The sequence below is a fragment of the Sparus aurata genome, chromosome 12 (genome assembly GCF_900880675.1).
Source record: "Sparus aurata chromosome 12, fSpaAur1.1, whole genome shotgun sequence".
NCBI classification, from domain to species: Eukaryota; Metazoa; Chordata; class Actinopteri; order Spariformes; family Sparidae; genus Sparus; species Sparus aurata.
The window spans coordinates 16,191,250-16,210,833 of NC_044198.1; the positions used below are offsets into that span (position 1 = coordinate 16,191,250).

At 42.4% G+C, this 19,584-nt stretch overlaps 1 protein-coding gene across 3 annotated transcripts; it reads left to right on the plus strand.

Moving 5' to 3' along the window:
- Positions 1–444: 444 nt before the first annotated feature.
- Positions 445–19,244, plus strand: glis3 (GLIS family zinc finger 3). 3 transcript variants are annotated; one of them, XM_030435318.1, is made up of 11 exons: positions 447–757; positions 1,511–1,939; positions 3,294–3,471; positions 3,558–4,638; positions 12,254–12,415; positions 12,523–12,633; positions 14,669–14,810; positions 14,964–15,036; positions 17,688–17,851; positions 18,407–18,517; positions 18,878–19,244. In XM_030435318.1, exons 2-11 carry the CDS (start codon positions 1,597–1,599, stop codon positions 18,973–18,975), a joined length of 2,463 nt encoding a protein of 820 aa, XP_030291178.1. In that variant the 5' UTR covers positions 447–757; positions 1,511–1,596; the 3' UTR covers positions 18,976–19,244. The 3 variants fall into 3 exon arrangements, with proteins under 3 accessions (XP_030291180.1, XP_030291178.1, XP_030291179.1); XM_030435319.1 differs by having other exon boundaries at positions 448–757; positions 3,297–3,471; XM_030435320.1 differs by lacking the exon at positions 18,878–19,244 and having other exon boundaries at positions 445–757; positions 17,713–17,851; positions 18,407–18,514.
- Positions 19,245–19,584: the final 340 nt, after the last annotated feature.

Sequence of the window (19,584 nt, forward strand, 5' to 3'; positions counted from 1 at the left end):
CGCTGTGTAGTTTTGGAGAATTCATTCAAACTCAGAATTTCAGTATTTACAACATTAATGAGGTAATAATACAAACTCAGAAATAGTTGTGGTTTTTTTTAATAACTGAATAAACAGACAAGTTCTCAGAGGAAAATAGGGTCCCCAGAACACTGTTTGAAGCTAGAAAGAGGTGGCAGGGTCTGCCACACATAAACAAAGTAAAACAGCATGAAACTGTGTTGTCCTTTGAGGTCAATTTATTTATTTATTCAGTTTGTACTACATAGTTTAATTTTAATAGCTAAATAACTTAGAAATGAAGTTTAATTAACTACGAATTTATGGTTTACCAGCTTGTTTAAAACTGTATTTCAAGTTGAAAAGACGGAGAAAAAAACATTTAGTAATACAAATAATTCGTACATGAATGTGCAACTGGTGAAAGAAAAACAAAACATCTTTAACAGCAGGCCTGCGGTCTTTCGGCTCGCAGTGACGTCGCTCACACGGAGCGGTGTCAAGGGCAAAATGTTTTTAATGGGTGAGAGAAAAGAAGTTCCTGGAGACCAGAGGAGAGAGTGAGGCGGTGCAGACGGACACACTCCTCTCAGGGCTTCACTTCTGCGCGCACAAACTCCCGGCGGAGAAACCACGGCTGCTGGTGTTACCCACAGCTACATCAACAGCCCGGAGGACCGTTCATCCTCTGTCTGACATGTCACTGTGGGGAAAGTGTTTGCGACGACGACGACAACAACAATAACAACAGCAACAGGTGAGCACGCTCGCCTTCAACAGAGAGGAAACTCTTGACAGCAAAGATCACATTTTGGGATACTTTTCACATTAATTAAAGAAAAAATACACACCAGATGTTTATATATATAGGCCTATTACATAAAAAAAAACGCACTATTTGTATCACTCAATCTGTAACTTTAAAAGTGTTTTCAGCATGTTTGATCATGCTACCACAGAACATATTAACAGTTAATATGTTCTGTAGTGGCATGATCATAAACATGCCCATACTTCCTTTAATAATAACCTTTTTTTTCTTATTAGATTGGATTAGATTGACTTCATTTATCCCACAACAGGGAAGTTCACTTCTTACAACAGCTCAAGATGCAACAAGTACGGGAATAAATAGACAGACAAAGGCACGTAAAATTAATAGAAAAAATGAGATATTTACAAAAAAACTAAGTGATTTATTCAGGTAGTGCTTGAGAGCTTGATGGCTGTGGGGATGAATTATGTTGGCTAAAATGTATTTATCGCGTCTTTGTAATCAATAATTGTATTCCAAAATCTTCCTCAGACACACTCTAACAATACATGGTTGAATTGTTTGTGGTTGAGTGTTTTCTTTTTCTTTTTTTTTCTTTTTTTGCATGTTTTAGGTACAAAGTACAATGGCAGCATTTCTGGTTTAATGTTTAAATGGGATGTGTTTAATTCCATACTCAAGCATCCCTTTATTTGGGGACCACTTGTTTTCTGTTGTTTTTGGATCCTTCACCAGGTATGAGCAGTGGATTATCACATCCTATCGAAAAAGCAGACACTTGAATCAACTTCCACAGCTTTCCTGACGAATCAGCTCCAGCCATGAGCGGGAAAGGCTGTCAGCTCCTGGTGTCCCCCTGCAGCGTGTCCCCATCGCCGAGCATGATCAGAGGACACCAGCCCCAGTCCATCAGGATACCCATGTCCTCCCCACAAAGGGCCAGTCTCAGTCCCTCCTTGGGCGTGGAGAAAGTGAAAAGAGGGGGCGCCCACTCCTTTGTCCTGCCATCCCTGAGCCTCCGCAGACAGGTGCTGACCAATGGGAAGCAGCAAAACATGCCGACTCCATCCGTACACCAACCAGCGCCTGCTCATCACCCTCCAAGCCCAGCAGTGACGCCAAATGCACAGTCAGGATTCTGCTCCTCGAACGACTTCTTCAAAGGTAAAAACAAAAGTCAAAAAAGTATCTAAACATCACGAGCAAAGTGTGTTTTTAACTTCATGTCCAGAACCGTATTGTACTGCACCGTTCAATGAATTATCCTCAGCCAAAACAGACGCCTCAAAACGCTGTCTGTTATTGATAATTAACCAAGCATAAAAACTTGTCACTAAATCTGCGGCAGAGGAGAGGTGGAAGGAGGTGAAAAGCTCATTAGTGTTTAACAGAGCAGAAAGCGTCTGTGGCCTGCTCCGGCTGACGAGGGGAATTCCACAATCGACTGTACAAGCCTTAGTTAAAGCGGACTCAGTGTGAGGCATGTGGGTTTGATTTGCGTTTGTTAAAAGGGACGTTTCAACCCCCCAAAATCTAAACATACCAAAACATTTTCCTCTTATCTGTAAATCTGCTTATCCACCCAGATCTTTATTTTTCTCAGATATCAGCTGTAGTCTGCCTTCTCTTGAATATAATGGAGGTAGGTGGCATTTGAAAGAACTTACCAGCAATATATCTTTACAGAAATCATCCCCGGTTATCTAAGCAAGTCCAGAGACCTTGTTGTGAGCAGTTTCATGTAGGAACTGCTTTCTTTCCGTATCACCGTGGCACTAATGGACGAAAGTAGGGCTGACCCGAATGCTTCGAAGCGTCAACCCATTGCCACGGTAATCAACGCCCAAATCAGAAATCAAGGCCGTTGGTGTTTTGGTTTGTCTGTTTGTTTGTTTCTTTGTTTTAATGAATTACATCAAAACTGCCCCCAAAAAACAGGATTCATTAATCATCACACTTATTATCATTTGTTACACTTAGACAAGGACGCTTTGGCTTGGTAGTTTTGCGTGTCACAGCTCTCATCTAAAGTCACTAGCACTGCGCAGAACCTAGGACGGAAACTAGGTGTCAAAAAAAGTATCTGGAAAACTCCCAACGTTCGCAAAACAGCTGAATTGTCCCGCAAAAAAGCTGAGGTTCAGATATGCCGAATAAGATTGGCACATCAAACATCTACGAGTTTGGGTAATCACAAAAAAATGCAATTGCTAGACATTTCTTTATGGCTAACGTACTGTACTATGGCTATTGGTCCTGTCATGACCAACCCTGCCGCTTCAGTAATTCTCTCTCAATCTTCAAAGTCCCGAAAAATGGTAGCCTAGATGAGAGGGTTGGCTCACTAAGCTAAGTACGCAAGGTAAGCTGGGTTATGATTTCCAGAAAGAGACACTGCTGCTCAGTTTTTCAGATGTTATTTTAATTTAGCATTTTGAGGTTTGTTGAATGTGGATAACCCGCATATCTTTTGATAAATTATGTATATTCTGTTTATTGAATTCGGGCTTGTGTCCAGCAGGTTGCTCCGTGTCTGGGCCGACCATGGAAGTATTCGGTCAGCCAGCTGCTTCCAACCTGACAGTCACCAGCAGCCCCATGTCTGTTGTCACAGGCCAACATTACCTTGCAGGGCCTGCAGCGCCACCTCCTCCATCACATCCGCACAATTTGCAGATTCCCCACACTGATACCAGGTGGGCAATATCAATAACAGCATGTGATGGTGAGCTCACTAAACCTAAAGAGTGATACTATAGTGAATAACAACAATCTGTTTCAGATCCGTACTGTCCAGAGCATCCCTGGCATCCACGACGCTAAGTCTGTTCGAAACACAGTCAGTGTTTAGTGGCAGACACGACTGGCCATATGGCTACCGTGTGCTCCCTCCGCTGGGGCCACCGCCGTGCTCCAACCAGGCCAGCGAGGGAGGCGTGCAGCTCAGCCTTCGCCCTGGCACGGCCATGTCCGGCACGACCATATCAGGTGGCACGAGCACCTCTGCCTCGCTGCCCTCATACCTCTTCGCAGGTGATGCCGGGAGCCCTAGGCAGTCTCATGCGAAGAAGAGAGCTCTTTCCATGTCGCCTTTGTCAGATGTCATGGGTACCGATTTCAACTCCATCATACGCACCTCACCTACCTCCCTTGTGGCTTATATCAACGGTTCCCAGAGCTCCCCTTCCTCCCACCCCACACTCTCGCCTGTCCAGTCTGAAGGTTACGGTCACTTCCTGGGTGTGAGAGGCAGCTGCATTCCCCAGCCACATCCCTACAGCTCTTCGCAGGCTCTGGCCCCGCAGTCAGAGTGTGGCCGTATGCAGATTCTTGAAGCGGGGGGTCTGGAGAGCCAGATGGCTAACATGGTGGTAGAGCAGCAGTGCCTACCGGAGGAAGGCGGGGCCCTGGGGAAGACTTCAGACAGCAACCTGCTGCCACATCTACAGTTACAGCCAGCGGTGTTGAGTACTATCCAAGAAATTGCCTCTCCGAAAGGGCCTCCACCGCCCTACCACTCACACCAGCACATCCACCTCGCCAGACGTCACTACAAAATAAAGCCCCACTCTCAGGACCCTCCCAGGAGCTTTTTACCCCAGGTCCCAATGCTGGAGGAAGAAGAAGGAGAGCTGGAGGACTATGGGGCCCACTGCTGCATGTGGTTGAACTGCAGTGCAGTGTATGAGCAAAAGGAGGAGCTGGTAAGGCACATAGAAAAGCTGCATGTGGACCAGCGGAAGGCTGAGGATTTCACATGCTACTGGGTGGGCTGCCCACGCAACTTCAAGCCCTTCAATGCCCGATACAAGCTTCTTATCCACATGAGGGTCCACTCAGGAGAGAAACCTAACAAGTGCACGGTAGACCATGCAGATCACAGCCACTTCTCCTTTTTCATGCAACTTACGTCTATCATACTTTACTTCTCTTCCTCTTGGAATTAAGATTCTTTCTTTTTTTGCTATCACAACACAGCAATAGCAAATAGCTTGATCAATGACCACACTTTTACTTACTTGCGAGAAGGCTGAGGTAATGTAATCAAAGCAGGTACATGATGAATTTCAGGGGATCACTGAGTTCAACACTCAGTGTTCCTTTCAATACCACAGTATCTATTTGAAGGCTTTCAAGCCTCAGGCTGCAGGGAAAAAAAGCCTTTTTTCGGGCAAATGCCTTCGTGTGCTCCGTGTTTATGGCCAAGGTTTAGATCAAAAATATGGTCTCCCTCTCCTCTTAACTTAAGCCATGGGGTAATTAGCGGAGCTCTGTGATAATTGACATGGGAGTTAACTCAATTATGTAGTTATTAAATCAGCACAAAGGATGCCTAGCACTTTAATTCTGGCATTGCACCGTGGCTCTCTAGTAGCTACTGGGCCTGTCAGCAGCAGGGGGTTTGCCAGGCCACCGTCTGACAAAACTTGGCCGTGGTCCTGGGAAGGTGATGCCCTGTCGTCTGGCTCTCTGCAGGTCTAACTCTGTGGGAAAAAGACTTGGCGTTTTCCTGATTATTGATGAACTAGTAGCTTTTATCCAAGATGGATGATCCAGTTCTTTTCAATGTCGTCTAGTTAAATGATGCCTCTTTAGTTTGGTTATTTCTTTGAATGTAATGTGAGTCTAGAATATAGAAACAGGACTAGGAGTCTTCAGTTGTACTGAGCCACAGCAGTGCATTGAGCTAAATGCTTTTGCCAGCATGCTAACAATGCTAACAATGCTTGCTTATATACAGATGCTAAAGAAGTGTAATGTCCACAATGTCCACTATCTTTTGTTAATTAGTTCGTTATCTTAGCATGCTAATTAGCACCAAACACAACAGCTAAGGCTGACGGACATGCCATTAGCTTTTCATGTCCTTGATTATAAACCTAACATCAGCTTTAGATTAAAGGCAGGGGATCACCAAGTAATTGCTATTCATCCCAAGGGGACCATGAAAGTCTCTACCCAATTTCATGGCAATCCAGTAGGGTGCATTGTCTGGGCAGCATGTCGCTTATTACCAATTGTTTTTGCCAATCCATCAAGTACAAAACTTTAGGTCTGTTTTCACCTGTTTTCAAGTTCATTCAACAACATTACATTGCAGTAAATGGGTCCAAATATAAAACCGACATCATTGAGCTGCGGAACTCTACTGCACTCGGTATTCGACTCACAGGGCTTCCCCACAACAAGGAAGGCTTCTCGGGTGGTGAGATTTGTTTATCTATTCCGACAAATCCGGCAATGATATCAAATGTTTGATGCCTCGAAATATGTGCTGGGACCCTATTTGTAATGTTGGTGAAGTTTGGTGCTGTTCTGAGCATTATTTGTGGCTTTTTGATGGCGGTTTTATATTTGGACCCATTTACTGCAATGTAATGTTGTCGTGCAGTCGTTTCTGAGGATGCTAAAACTACGTTACCTAGTGGTCTGCAAACTTTATCTCTCGAGAGGGAGTCTAACACAGTTTCACGGTGTGTTAGACCATGGATTAAACTTACACCGGAATATCCCTTTAAATCCACTGACATTTGAAAAAGTAGTAGCTGCTTTGACATGTAGTCGAGGCCTAGACTTTTGTTGTCATCTCACCTGTCATACAATTTCTTCTGTAACTCCGTGTTGATGTGTTGAAGAACAATGAACAGTAAACAAACTGTTGTTTGCAGCTATAAAATGACGGATAAAATGAAAATTCCTCTAGACTTTGACCAATCAGAAATGTGCTTTTAAAAGGGAATGTTACATGGGTAAAATAAAGTCTGCAGACATTGATTTAGACTTTAGGTCCTGCGGTGGAAAGGCTTTTAGTCGCTGGAAACGCACCTTTTTTCCTTTTAATTTCAATTAAATTCTTCAATCCATCATGTAGTAGTTTAGATATTTCCCTAAAAGCCACCAGAAATCCTGCTGGCAGTGGTACAGGAAAGGTCAGACAATCACCAAAACCAGCAGGGACTATGAATGTCTGTAGCACCTTTCATGGCAATCCATTTAGTTATTGTTAAGATATTTCAGTCCGTACCAGTGAGGTGGACCAACCAACCAACTGACAGGAAGACCAGCATTGCAATCCATAGAACAGTGCAGCATTGCAAAACAAAAAAGATGCATAGATTTTGCACCTCTCTCAGCTCCCTCCTTTGTCTTTTCTCACTCCCACTTGAGAAAATACATGAGACCCAGATGAGTAATTGACAAACGACTGGCCAAACATGCCTCATGCCGCAGCTCTCAATAAGTCAATCATTAACGGCATGCATACCTGCGGTCGACCCTTTGTACCAAAATGCTCACTTATTAGTTGAAGCTCACTCTGTTGCCATGGGGCTGCAGTCATTGGATGGGTCTGTGTTCCATGTAATCATTCAATAATGAAGAAAGTATTCATGGTCACAACCTGTTGCCAAAAACCCAATTGACACAAAGTGGCACTCGCTTGGGTTACAGTAATTATAGTGCAGGCTAATTCTGAGTAGAAAAGGCCAGAGCTGTTTTCGCTCCTGCGCTTTAATGAGATGTTTTGATTGTGCGTGGATTTTCTTCAGGTCAAGTTTGAACATTGTGTCAAGAGTGCAACCTTTTTTTTCCCCCCCCCTTCTCCTTACATGACTATTTTCATAGCATGAGTCTTTGCATATGATTACTTCTGCTCCGTGTGAGATGAAAAAGTTGAAGCAAACGCTTCATGAAAACTTGAAATCAAACAGAACAGTCTCAAAATTACTTTAATGTTCAGACAAAGCTACTTTCCCCTTCATCAGAATCGTACAATAGTCCAAGATGTAGCACCCTGTTTTTCTCCCGGAAATGATTGGCAGGTGAATAAACCGAGGCGTGACAAATAAGGTGCAAGCCGGCAGCAGAACAATGAGGTAGCTCGTGTTACACAGTGAACATATAGGGCAGGCCCAGGCTTGTACCTGTCATCTCACAGTATGTTTAATGATGACTGAATAGTGAACAGTCTGTTAGCAGATCCTTGACCCGCCAGTCTATTTGTCACTGTGATTTAAACATATGAGGTTTTGAAAGCACAGTTTGAAACCCAGACAAACACATCTCAACAGGCGATGTGAGTCAGCATGTTAATTATGATTTCTAGATTGTTTTTTTTATTATTTTTTATGTCATTCTGTGCTTTTTCCTTTTTCCTAGCTCTGGTGCTGGGGAAAGGGCTCAGCTCTTTAGGATTATTAGCTCGTACACTGCCGCTTCCGCGTTTTCTACAACGAAAATGTCGACAATGACCATTTGACTCAATTAATCACACTTGTAATAATGAGGAAGTTGTGTTTTTTATTTTTGGTTATATTTATTGAATTTAAAATACAGTTTTCGGACGATAATGAGCTATGAGTTATTGGAAAAGTTGGCCAAGATTTACTTCATCTACTTTCCCCTCTGTATGCATTATTCACGCTGCAGTGATCAATCTGTGCACTTGCATAGAGTGAAACTGAAACTTGAAATGAAACCCTACATGAGCAGCTTGTAACTAATGCCAGTCAAGGCAGGGACATTAAGACTTCAGGTTTGACGACATTTCAAGCGCCATCCTCACAATTGTTTGGAGGGAACTAACTCAGTTTTGGCACCAGGAAATGATGCTTTAGTGGCGTTACGTTTCACATTACAGTGTCTGGTAATTGCGGAGGAGAATTACAGCCACTGTGGAAAAAAAAAAGGGTTCTGACTTTTTAAATGTTTTTATCTGAAGTTATAACTCTGCATCAGTTAACAGAAACTTTTTTCTTCTGTTGCAAAAAATATAAACAGAAGAGAACCAAGCCTGGGAAATAACTGTAGTTGTTATGTGTTATTTTTATAGTGATGAATCACGATAACACATCTGCAATATGCTGCAATTATCTAGATATGGTGAATCTAAACCTTCAATTTTATGAACAGTCCATCGTACAACTATTAATAGTTACATATGCTTTTAAATCTCGGCTCTTGCATATGATTTAATTGGTTTCTGTTTTTTATCTTCCTGTAATTTACAACTCAGTGGAAAGAGGTACTGAAAAGCTAAAAATATACAGTGTTAGGAAACAGGTTGACACAAAAAAAGAGGGGAGAAATATCAGCGGTGAAGCAGGGAAGAGTGGAGTCTGACCTCAGAGTGAGACTGGGCACTGGACAGGCTCTGCTGGCACCGACTGCAGCTGTCATTGTTCAGCCAGGGCATGAGTACCTGCCAGGACCTGTCAGAAGCTGGCTGTAACACTGATCTACACTGAGGAGCCATGCTGCTTTCTTTTCAGCCCAAACGTCCCTCGCGACAAACTAAAAAGCCCTCCGTGCTTTACGAGAGCTTCATGAGACGGAGAGAGAGAGAGTTACACAGTTGCCCACCCCTGGCTAGTCCCGGAGTCTTGGCAGCTTTTTACTCTGGTTCTGAGAGACTATTTATCTCTGTCTGTGCAGTTTTTTTCTTGTTTTACTCAAGCTTAGCAGCCTGTTGTTAATTCTTTTCGGTAAACTATATTTAGGATCGGTCGAGTATGGAAATAAAAATCTCTTGCGGGAGAGCATGAAGTGTAGTAGCAACTAAATTGCCAGAGTAACTATATGTTTCTGCAGATCATGGATATGTTGAAACTTTGCATTTCTTTACGTTGCAACTTTACATATCTTTAGGTTCTGTTTTAAATATTATATTGTGACACTGCTGTGCTTATGCTGTGGTTAGGTTTAGGCACAGAAACCACATGGTTAGGGTTAGGAAACGATTAGTTTTTGGCATAAAAAGCCTGTTTTGGTCACCACGAACACAGGCTTGAACACTGGTCAGTGGCTTGCCAGCTTTCTCACCTGTAACTCCTCCACCATGCCCTACACCTCATAATATGACAGTCAGGTAATAAACATGTTATGCTAACGGGATATGACACGTATTGTAGAAATGTCAATATGGTACGTAGCCAAATACAAATTTGAAAGCATCAAAGGTTTGTATAAACATTAACTGCCAACATTTCATTCTGGCGACTGGTCTGGTAATAGAACGGAAGGACTGGAAAGAGCGCCCACATGAAGTGTGTTGGAAGAGGTTGCGAGAGAAATTTCTCATGTTGTGCTACTCTGCTGTTTTAGTTCGAAATCTACTTTAATCGTTTTGGTTGTGTTTCTTAGTGCCTGTTCAACCCTTATGCTTTCATAAAATGTCCAGAATACAACCACCATCTACATAAAATCCCCCAAATTACTGTCATTAAATAAGTGATGTGAAAAATCTTTATTTTCAAGTTCCATGCATTAATAGGATGGCCTTATTATAGTACTTAATGAATAGATGTCAGGATGCTGTGTCGTGATGAGAATGAAAGGAAAGTATTTCTAGGTGGAATGCAAACGGCTGTTATTATTAGTGAACTATTAAGCGGAAAACATTTTAATTTGGCAGTAATGACTGAGCGATGTGAGGAATCTAGTCTTAGAGGAAAACATGACAAAAATTGGACATGGTCCACGTGTTTTCACCTCAGAGGCTTAGTAATGACACTCCAACCCCCCCGGGAGCAGCAAGAAGGGAGTGTAAAGATCTGGCCTTGCAGAAGAAAATAAGCTGTGATGATTCACATATTTTCGCCATGCAGTCACTGCGGTCGCATGATACAGCAGAAAAGAGCTGTTTTCCTGGTTAGGATTGGTGTGGCATTGGTATTTTCCTGAAGCCCAAGGAGTCACGCGCAAGGCCTTGTCTTGTTTGTGTGTGTGTGTGTGTGTGTGTGTGTGTGTGTGTGTGTGTGTGTGTGTGTGTGTGTGTCAGGAGGATTAGTAGACTGTGACTTTACTTTTTTGTGTGATCAACTGCTGTCAAGGTGATGCAAGAAGAAGGATTGGAGGCACAGGCGTCAACACAGTGATGTGTGCATAAACACTGACCCCTGCTGGTGTGACACACAACCATCTGAAACCTACTACTTAGAAACACTTTCTGACATGTTAGAAGTGGCAAAGTTACTGCTGGGGTTTGAAGGAAGTGTGCATTACCATGAGTTCCCAAGGCAACCAGGTCGTTCTGCCTTTGTTCTGTTAAAGAGAGAAACTTGAACCAGAAGGTGGGCAGTTGTATTTTTCTGTATAATAAGGAAAATAGGTACAAGATAATTTAACTTTCTTGACATTTTGTGAGTTTTGAGTTTATCGATTAGACGGCAAAGGCTTAGAAAGCCGGTGAAACCAAGTAAACTCGCTGTTCACACAGATCTGTCAGCTGGAACAATATGAGACCTGAGCTATACTGTGGGACTATCACCTTATGAAGTACCAAGTATCGTGAGATAGGACAGACTGTGGCTAGCAGCTTAGCATGCCAGCTTTGATAGATATCTCTGCAACACAATATCCAGACAAATTTGACATTACGTCAAATACAACTCTTATTGCTTCCCTTTCTGTTCTGATCATTTTTGTCCATTTCTGAATTTTGAACAAACATACGGACACATTGCACCTTTAAGAACCTGTATTTGAGAAGGGAAGAGCTAAACTACCATTTTACTATTTCATCTTTGAGAGACTGCCTACAGTTGAATCTTTATTGAATATTTTGTGTAAAGGCAAAAAAAAAAAAAAAAAACGGTTTTAATTCAATCTTTCTGACCTATTTTAAGATCCCAGTATCACTGTGACAACCGCTCCTTATTTTGTAAGTGCATACAAAACATAAAAAGAGAGGGGAAATAATAGGTGAGAGCACACCATGTGTTTCTACCACGTCTGTGCCTCTGTAAATTTGGGTATCATTTAGACAATTTTGTGATTTACCGATGTCAAACTCAGGATCATTACTGCAGAAATGGTTCGAGGGGAAATAACCGATTCATTTTTGGGTATGAAATTTTCCAACTTACATGTGCACCATATTTGGGCATCCAAAAGTGTGCCGACAAGTATAAAAGCAAAGATATTTGTATTACAAATACATACTCCCAACTTAAGGCCGGCATAGTAGGAATCGGCTCATGGTTAAGAGCGTGCAAACAATACAATAAAGTCTATTCACTGCTATTAACAGCAAGGAGTTTCAAGTTGTGACTCGATATGCAACTGTCTCCTCCAGCCTCCTCTCAGGGCTTTGCTGCTTTATGGCTGCTTAGCTGTCAACCATGAAGCTACAATAGCAGTGAGCATTTAGGGCTTACTTGAGTGTCAGTTGAGTCGAAAAGAAAGTAATTTTTACATTCAAAAGGCTTTCTATACTTCCTCTCCACTCCCTCCCACGCACTGAGGTCAGCAGGCCTTTGTCCGCAGTCACTCACAGCTCATAAGCTCATAGCTCCGAGTATGTGTGCAGCATCAGATGCTTGCAGAGTTTATACCGAATCTGGAGCCAATGGCCAAAAAAAGATTGAGGATTTCTAGTTGATCTCTAGGCCTGCTTTAAATTCACGTAGTGGATATACTGCTGATCTGACAGTGATGGAATGCTCGGACTACAGTTATCGTGTGTATGTGCCGTTACAGTTCGAGGGCTGCAAGAAGGCCTTCTCTCGGCTGGAAAACCTGAAGATCCACCTGCGAAGCCACACGGGGGAGAAGCCCTACCTGTGTCAGCACCCAGGATGTCAGAAGGCCTTCAGCAACTCGAGCGACAGAGCCAAACACCAGCGAACACACCTGGAAACAGTGAGTGAGCCATGAAACAGACACATACAATTGTAGAGTTAAAGTTTATGCATGTGCGTGTGTCTTTGTGGAGTCCTGCAGCTTTTCATATGTCTGTGGTCGTACAGAAGCCATATACATGCCAGGTGCCAGGCTGCGCAAAGCGTTACACTGATCCCAGCTCCTTGAGGAAACACGTGAAGTCCCACTCTACTAAGGAGCGACAGTTGCGGAAGAAGGTATATACTACAATATTATTATTATTTTGGTGTTATACTTATATTTAGTATTTTCCTGTTTAAGAACCAACACTTCTTCTTGAGGATATTGTGCACAATTCAGTGAACAATGACTTGGAAAAGACAAAGCTTCCTGCAGGTTTTGTACTCATAAATAACTTCCACCTTGATCAAATCTCATTAGAGATGATTTCAAGTAGACAGCCTCACTTGCTAAACACTTAAAGCCATGAACGAAAAGGCTACATTATCACATTCCAGATGTCATCGCGCATTAATTTGTCCGAATTGACTGATGGGATTGAGCAGACACTCTGCGATGTGCTCTCCAGTCCTCTCTGTTCGCTCTGCACCTCACACAAAACTGAAACATTCGTGAACTTAATATCGAGGTGTGCATGTGGTCGGACAAAAATATCCAGCACGCGTGCCTGCCGGCTTCTGCAACTACTTAGGTTAGCGCTTCAGAGCAAGGTCACCCAAAAATACACATAATTATGTTGTTCGACAGATATTTTTCTTGTTTTAACCTCCTTAATTGTCCACTTAGGGGCTACTTCATTGCAAAGTTTCACATCATGCTGCTGCAGTGTTGCCTAAATTATTTTTGCAAATGTGAGACAATCGTGCCCTTTAGCTTTTTACTGAAGGTGATGTCACCATAGATACAGACATGGAAGGTGGGTAGGTACTAAAAAAAGTAACATTTTAAGTCTCCCACATGCACCACTTCTTACATCTAAAACTCAAATTACACTTGAGCGTGAATCGTGAATCAGGCAACCAGATAAACTGCAAGACAAAAGAATCACAAGACCCAACATGAGCCACAAATACAGTGTCACAATATTATCCTTTGTGTATTCTTTAACATGATGTCAAAATTTCATTTTTCAATCACGGTTATTGTCATAACCAGCAACTCGTGGCACACCAGATTGTATCCCTGCAGTTGTTTCAAATGACATGCACATGGGATTCACGGGAAATAAAGTATTGCATACTGGACAAAAGAGTCGATGCATGGTAGATTTTCACTTTTGGAAGGTTGCTGGTTCGAATCCCAGCTCCTCCTAGCTGCATGTCAAAGTGTCTTTGAGCAAGATAATGAACCCCAGTTTGTTCCTCATGAGCAGTTGGCACCTTGCATGGCAGCCTCTGCCATCAGTATATGAATGGGTGAATCTGACAAGTACTGTGAAGTAGTTTTGACAGTAGACTGGAAAAGCACTATATAAATACAAGTCCATTCACCATATAATCATAATTTTAAACGCGAACAGTAAGATGTATCACTAAGATGTGTTATTAAGACATTTATAGTGTAGCCGTCAATCACTACAACTGAAATCACTTTTAAACTAGGGTCAAAAAGAGTTAGTCATTTCAATTAGAGCTAATATAAAAGCTACTATAAAAGAGACATTTGTATATGTTTAAATCTATTAGGGAAGCTTTTATTACCTTCACCAAGAAGGTTTTGATTTCGCCTGTATCTGTGTGTTGGTTGCTCGGTTGGTTGATTTGTGAGCAGGACTACTACAAATGGAATTCTACCCAACCTGGATGGAGGACTGAATAGACCCCATTAACTTTGAATAAAAGAACAGATCCAGGAATTTTTTTTCTCACTTTCTTTAACATCGCGAGACTGTCGATTTGTTGGAAAAAAAATTGGCATATCTATTGTAGGTGGCTGGTGATGCGGATCCAAATAAAAATCCAGATTTAGCAGATTTCAGTTTTGTTGATTGCATTAGGGGGACTGTCGGGCCCTGGCGGAGGTATGCACTCTACTGAGTGCTATTCTAGTTTTGTCATCTCAAAGTAAGATCAAGGGGACCTGCCAGGGGAACCATAATTAAAAAAAAAGTCAGATTTATAAAACTTAAAGGTGTATTGAGGAATATCTGACGGATCAAAATACATTTATTTACAGCAACAAAGTAACAAGACCCACTTCTGACAGAGTACCATTACCGTTTATGCTGCTCACCACTTTTCATGTTTATGTTCCATTATGTCATTTCTCCAGATGAAATCCACGGCCGATGGGACCCAGGACACGCTGACAGACTGTTTAACCATCCACCCTCTGCAGCCGAGCCTCTCGCCTCTGGCAAGGATCGACAGCAACTTGAACTCTTCTCCTGGCGCGTCCCATGAGTCATACTCTGGTACAGTACGTCTTAGTGTTGGTTCTCTGCATGAAAATGTTCAATACGAAGACTATAGAAGATGCTCGAGCATGTACCCCCCGCAACCATATGCACATAATAGGTTTATCCGTGGTGGACAGCCCTGAAGTGTCTGTCATCCCTGTTCCTCAGCTGCCCCACAGGGACCGGACTCCTCCAACAATCCTCACCTGGCCATGATGTGCTCCTTACAGGACGATTACAGGTACAGAGGATTTCTGTGATTATTTGGAATAAAATCCACAGAGTAAATCATTCAAATATGTAACTATCCTTAAACGCATGCATTAACGTTTACATAATGTCACAGGAATGTTGTTCAAAAAAGCCTCTAAACGGTCATGTAAAATGCACAATCTGCACCCGCACAGAGAAAGAAGGCTTTTCATGTGAATCTTTTTGAGACACTGTGAAATATAACCATGTGCGGCAACATAAGAGTCAACAGTTGGAGCAGTTAGATCTGCTCGGCGAGCCAACTGGTATTTCTCTTTTCATTTTGTATTCCCATTGGCACAGTCAGAACTCAAACCATGACTGATTTAAATGCATCGCGAGCCCTTTTTTTCCTCCCTTTTGATGATCCGAGACAATTCAAATTAAACATTGGTTGTCATGGCTTTCGAGTCTATAAGCTGATAATTAGAATAATCAGTTTAAATGAAAGCACTATTGAGTCTAAAAAGGTTGTTTTTCTGGTTTTGTTTTGGGGTTTTTTTTTCTGTTTTTTGGTTTCTGGTTTGTGTGAGTGAGTGAGTGGGTGGCTGCTATACGGCTGGGCAGAGGGTTTTAGAGGTTGGGGATGGCCAGCAACACATTTCCCTGGTCGACCCATAGGAAAACATCCCTTCATCTATACACTTCAAAGCAATCTGATAAAGTATTTCTGTCGCTCTGAGCGGCCAGATGCTCGCGGCTCCTCACTGGCTGCGATTGTTCTCGTATCAGCGGTAGGCCAAAGCATTCACGGCAGGATTCTGGGCAGACAATTGGCGTGTGAAAGCAGACCTCGCCTTGCCTCATTGGTCTCAATCGCTGGAATTAATGGATGCTATAGCCACCGACAAGAGCGGCTAAGGAATTCAATAAGGGAATCATAAAATCTTAAAAAATACCATTTAAGAGAGTGGGAGAAGAGAGTCGCCGTAATTACTTTTCTCTTCAATGTTAAATTGATTGTAAAATCCCGGTTGCCGTTTTTTTTTTTCTGTACCCTTTTCTGGGATTCCTTTGATTCCCATTCAGTCCTTGTTTATTGTCGGCAAACTCTGGCTGGCAAATGTGTTTCCTGGCCAAACCTAACAGCAGGGGTGTCAGCTGCCATGGCCTCTGAACAATATTTAAATCTACTGGTATAATCATCTGTATTTACCCAATGAGTTACGTGAATCTCAAAGAAATGCCCTTGATTTTCTTAATTTTGTAACATTGAGCGACAGAGGTGCAAAAATGAAGGTCCAGTGTGTAAAGTACAGATCCTCATGTATCACAAAGTGCCTCTGCAGCTCCTTTGCTTCTCCGTATACCTTCTTATTCTCGCAGCCATGAACTCGCTAACTGAAACACTCGAGAGATGGCACATTTTTTTCAGCGTTGCGCAGAAACTGTTCAATGCCGTCCATACGCTTGAACATCCGACGTGGAATGCACCTTCATAATTATACCAGGCAGGAAATTAAAGGGTTTACAAGCTGCGCGAGAAGCCGCCGTCCTCAGGAAGTGAGAAAAGAGGAGCCCAAATAGTCAGTCTTCCTTTCCTCATTACAGCGTTGATGGAAAAAATAAAGTTTGAGCTTAATGAGACAGCCCTTCTGCGTTCTTTGAAGAGGTTGTTTCATACGTGCCGCGTTCTCGGTCTCACGCGCGTCGTTCAAGAGAGTTAAAAAGGTCGTCTCGCAGATGATGACAGTTTTATCTCGTGTGTGGCTGTTGAAGTGCGCGTCAGATTTTTCACTTAATGTGTGAAACTGTCACCTTGTCATTATCTCATGACAGATGGATTAATTAATGCTTTATTTGTCGTCTGGGCGGGTTAGCGCGGCTTTGTGCGGAACTGGGGGCAATTACGGAACAGGACAAACAGAGCTTTTTTGTTGTTGCTCTAATGACAATAATAATAACTTTATTTATGCAGCACCTTTTTAAATACGCAGTTAACAAAGCGGTTTGACAAGATAAACGCTCAACAGTCATCAAGCCACAGGAAGCCCGGACTGAGGAGGAATTAAAACAAGAAGGCAAAAAAAAAAACAAGATGTCAATATGAGTTAATGCAAATGATAAAAGCAGATAAAAAAAAAAGGCAGAATCACATAAAAGCATGACAAATAAAGAGAATGAAAGCAATAAAGGAGGATGAACCACACGAGAAGGAATTAGAAACAGATAGCTATTTAAAGTGTTATGTGATCTGTGTCATTTTTGATTTCTGCAGCATTTGACCTTATTAAGTATGATTGCATTTATGTTTGTTTTTTTTTTTTCACATATGTTGGTGTTATTGCCTATAGCTTCATACAAACGTACTTGTTATTTTAGGAAAGTACCATCATTAAATTACCTTTAGAATGTATTGCATTTTAACAGCACGTTACCCTTGCAAAAAAACACTTCCTCTTCTCCTCCACTCCTCTTTTTTTTTAATACGCAAGAACTATTTCCTAATCTTTTGACCTTTAAAAAATTCACCCAAAAGTCCCTACAGTCGTACCTGCACGGCTACCGTTTTCGACATAATTGCCGAACAAGGATGTTTCTGCATGGTCCACTGGATACAGATAATTGATAACTGTAAATGATAAACATTGTTCGTGTTCTTAATTCCACAAGCATTCACTTCAGTCTGAAATATTTCAGGTTTGTTGATCCTTCCCCTCACCAGCTCTTCCCAGGGGACCAGTGTGGGCCTCGCTCCTCCACCTGCCTCCCGCATCCTCCTCCCAACGGGCCCTCTCTGCGGAACAACGGAGATCTGAAGCACCCCAGCCGCCAGCCTCCTGATCTAGCGGATCACAATCCAGGTACTCGCAGGTTTTTATCATCAGTGTACTCCTAAGGTTTTTTTAAATAGACGCAATTACAGTTGATGGGGAGGTTTTGCTGAAAAAAGAGGTTTGTAGCGCAAGTTTCACATCTGAGGAGCCTATTAGCCAAACGTCTGGGGCAGTTTGACAATCTGTTGGAGCAGATTTTTCTCACATGCACATTAATTGTGCGAGTATATCTTTATGATGTGTAGCAGGTGGCTGCTGATTTCTTCGTGTTAGACAGAATCAGGCAGCGCCACTCCGTGTGCCTTTAAATAGACATCACCTCTTTTCCCCTCGGAGTTGACAGCCACGGCAATGCTGTCAAGGTGTTCAGAAACACACAATTTAGTTTCAACCGCTGAAGTAAAGACAGGCTTTGAAAAGACTTAAACGCGCAATTTGCTTCATCTTTCGCCGTTGTACTGAAGTGTACAGTTTGAGGAGGAAAAGCAGTAGAGTTCAATTGAGTTGTTCTAGATAATGGGTGAGAGTGACACTTTCTCTTTAACCCCATACTCTCCTCCACCCCACCTGGCGGGATCACAGCCCAGACCAGCACGAGTCACCTGATGCGAGAGGATGCCTTCAGCGATGATCCAGCCGTCAACGATCTCAGTGGTGTGGCTTCCTTACAAACAGCTCTTTCCTGCATTACAGGTAATGACAGTATAGCTCCTACCAAAGTTGTATAGGATGGGCACTATTACTAAGCCTTGAGCAGCTCTTTCAGCAGCAGACTCTTGCACCCACTGTGCAAGAAGGAGCGCTGCCGCAGATCATTCATCCCAACAGCCATCAGACAGTTAAACTCAAGCATTACCTGAACAGTCCCTTTCCACTCACTTTGTTTTGTTTTTTTGTAAATATCTCAAGTGAATTTCCCCATTGTGGGATAAATAAAGCCCATCTAATCTAATTTAACTGCCTGCGTCTGTGTATTAACGTGCATGTCTGTGTGTGTGTGTGTGTGTGTGTGTGTGTGTGTGTGTGTGTGTGCATGCGTGCGTGCATCTACAGGATTTGACGTCCGCAGCCAAGTGCAGGATGGAGGGGATTTCTTCAGTGTGGTGGACAACTGCAGCGGCCAGGTCTCCTGCGTCTACACAGAGGGATGATAACCCTCAATTACCAGTTTTATTTTTTGTTCCACTTAAATCAGAATGGCCAATCAGAGGACCGCTTTGGACGGCGCCGCAACCTGGCGACGGCTTCATCGAGCTAAATAAAGGGATGTTTGATGATAAAACAATCTAAGATGCTGCTGCCTGGCTGCGATAACGTTCAAGGAATTGACTCTTACACTCATTCTCCCTCTCTTCTACTAAACCTCTATAAATATATACTGGCATCTGCCGCAATAATAAATGTAGAGTAATGACTGAGACAACAGGATTGGAATGTTTACTTTCTTAGTTTTTATACAGCTTTGAGTAGAACATGTAGTAAGTACCTCAAGGGTGACATTTCACACAATATTCGACGCTGCAATCAAAGCGAAGTATGCAAAGGATCATTTATTAAGGTTTTTCTTAGAACATTTTCTTTGTAACTATAGTAACAGGACAGCCTTACCATTTCACTGTAATGCTCATAACTATAACCCGTCGTCTGAATATAGGGAATGTGCTATAAGTGCTCCTCTGCCTAGATCAATAGGCGGATTTGTGTCCATGAACATTGCAGTGATTTTACATTTTTGAGTTTATTTACTGCCGATTGCCGTT

Excerpts from the sequence above, each read along its gene's own strand:
- glis3 (XM_030435318.1), top strand. The coding sequence starts at position 1,597 with ATGAGCGGGAAAGGCTGTCAGCTCCTGGTGTCCCCCTGCAGCGTGTCC. Across the intron at positions 1,940-3,293 it reads CTCGAACGACTTCTTCAAAG|CAGGTTGCTCCGTGTCTGGG; the intron begins GTAAAAACAAAA and ends GCTTGTGTCCAG. Across the intron at positions 4,639-12,253 it reads AGAAACCTAACAAGTGCACG|TTCGAGGGCTGCAAGAAGGC; the intron begins GTAGACCATGCA and ends GTGCCGTTACAG.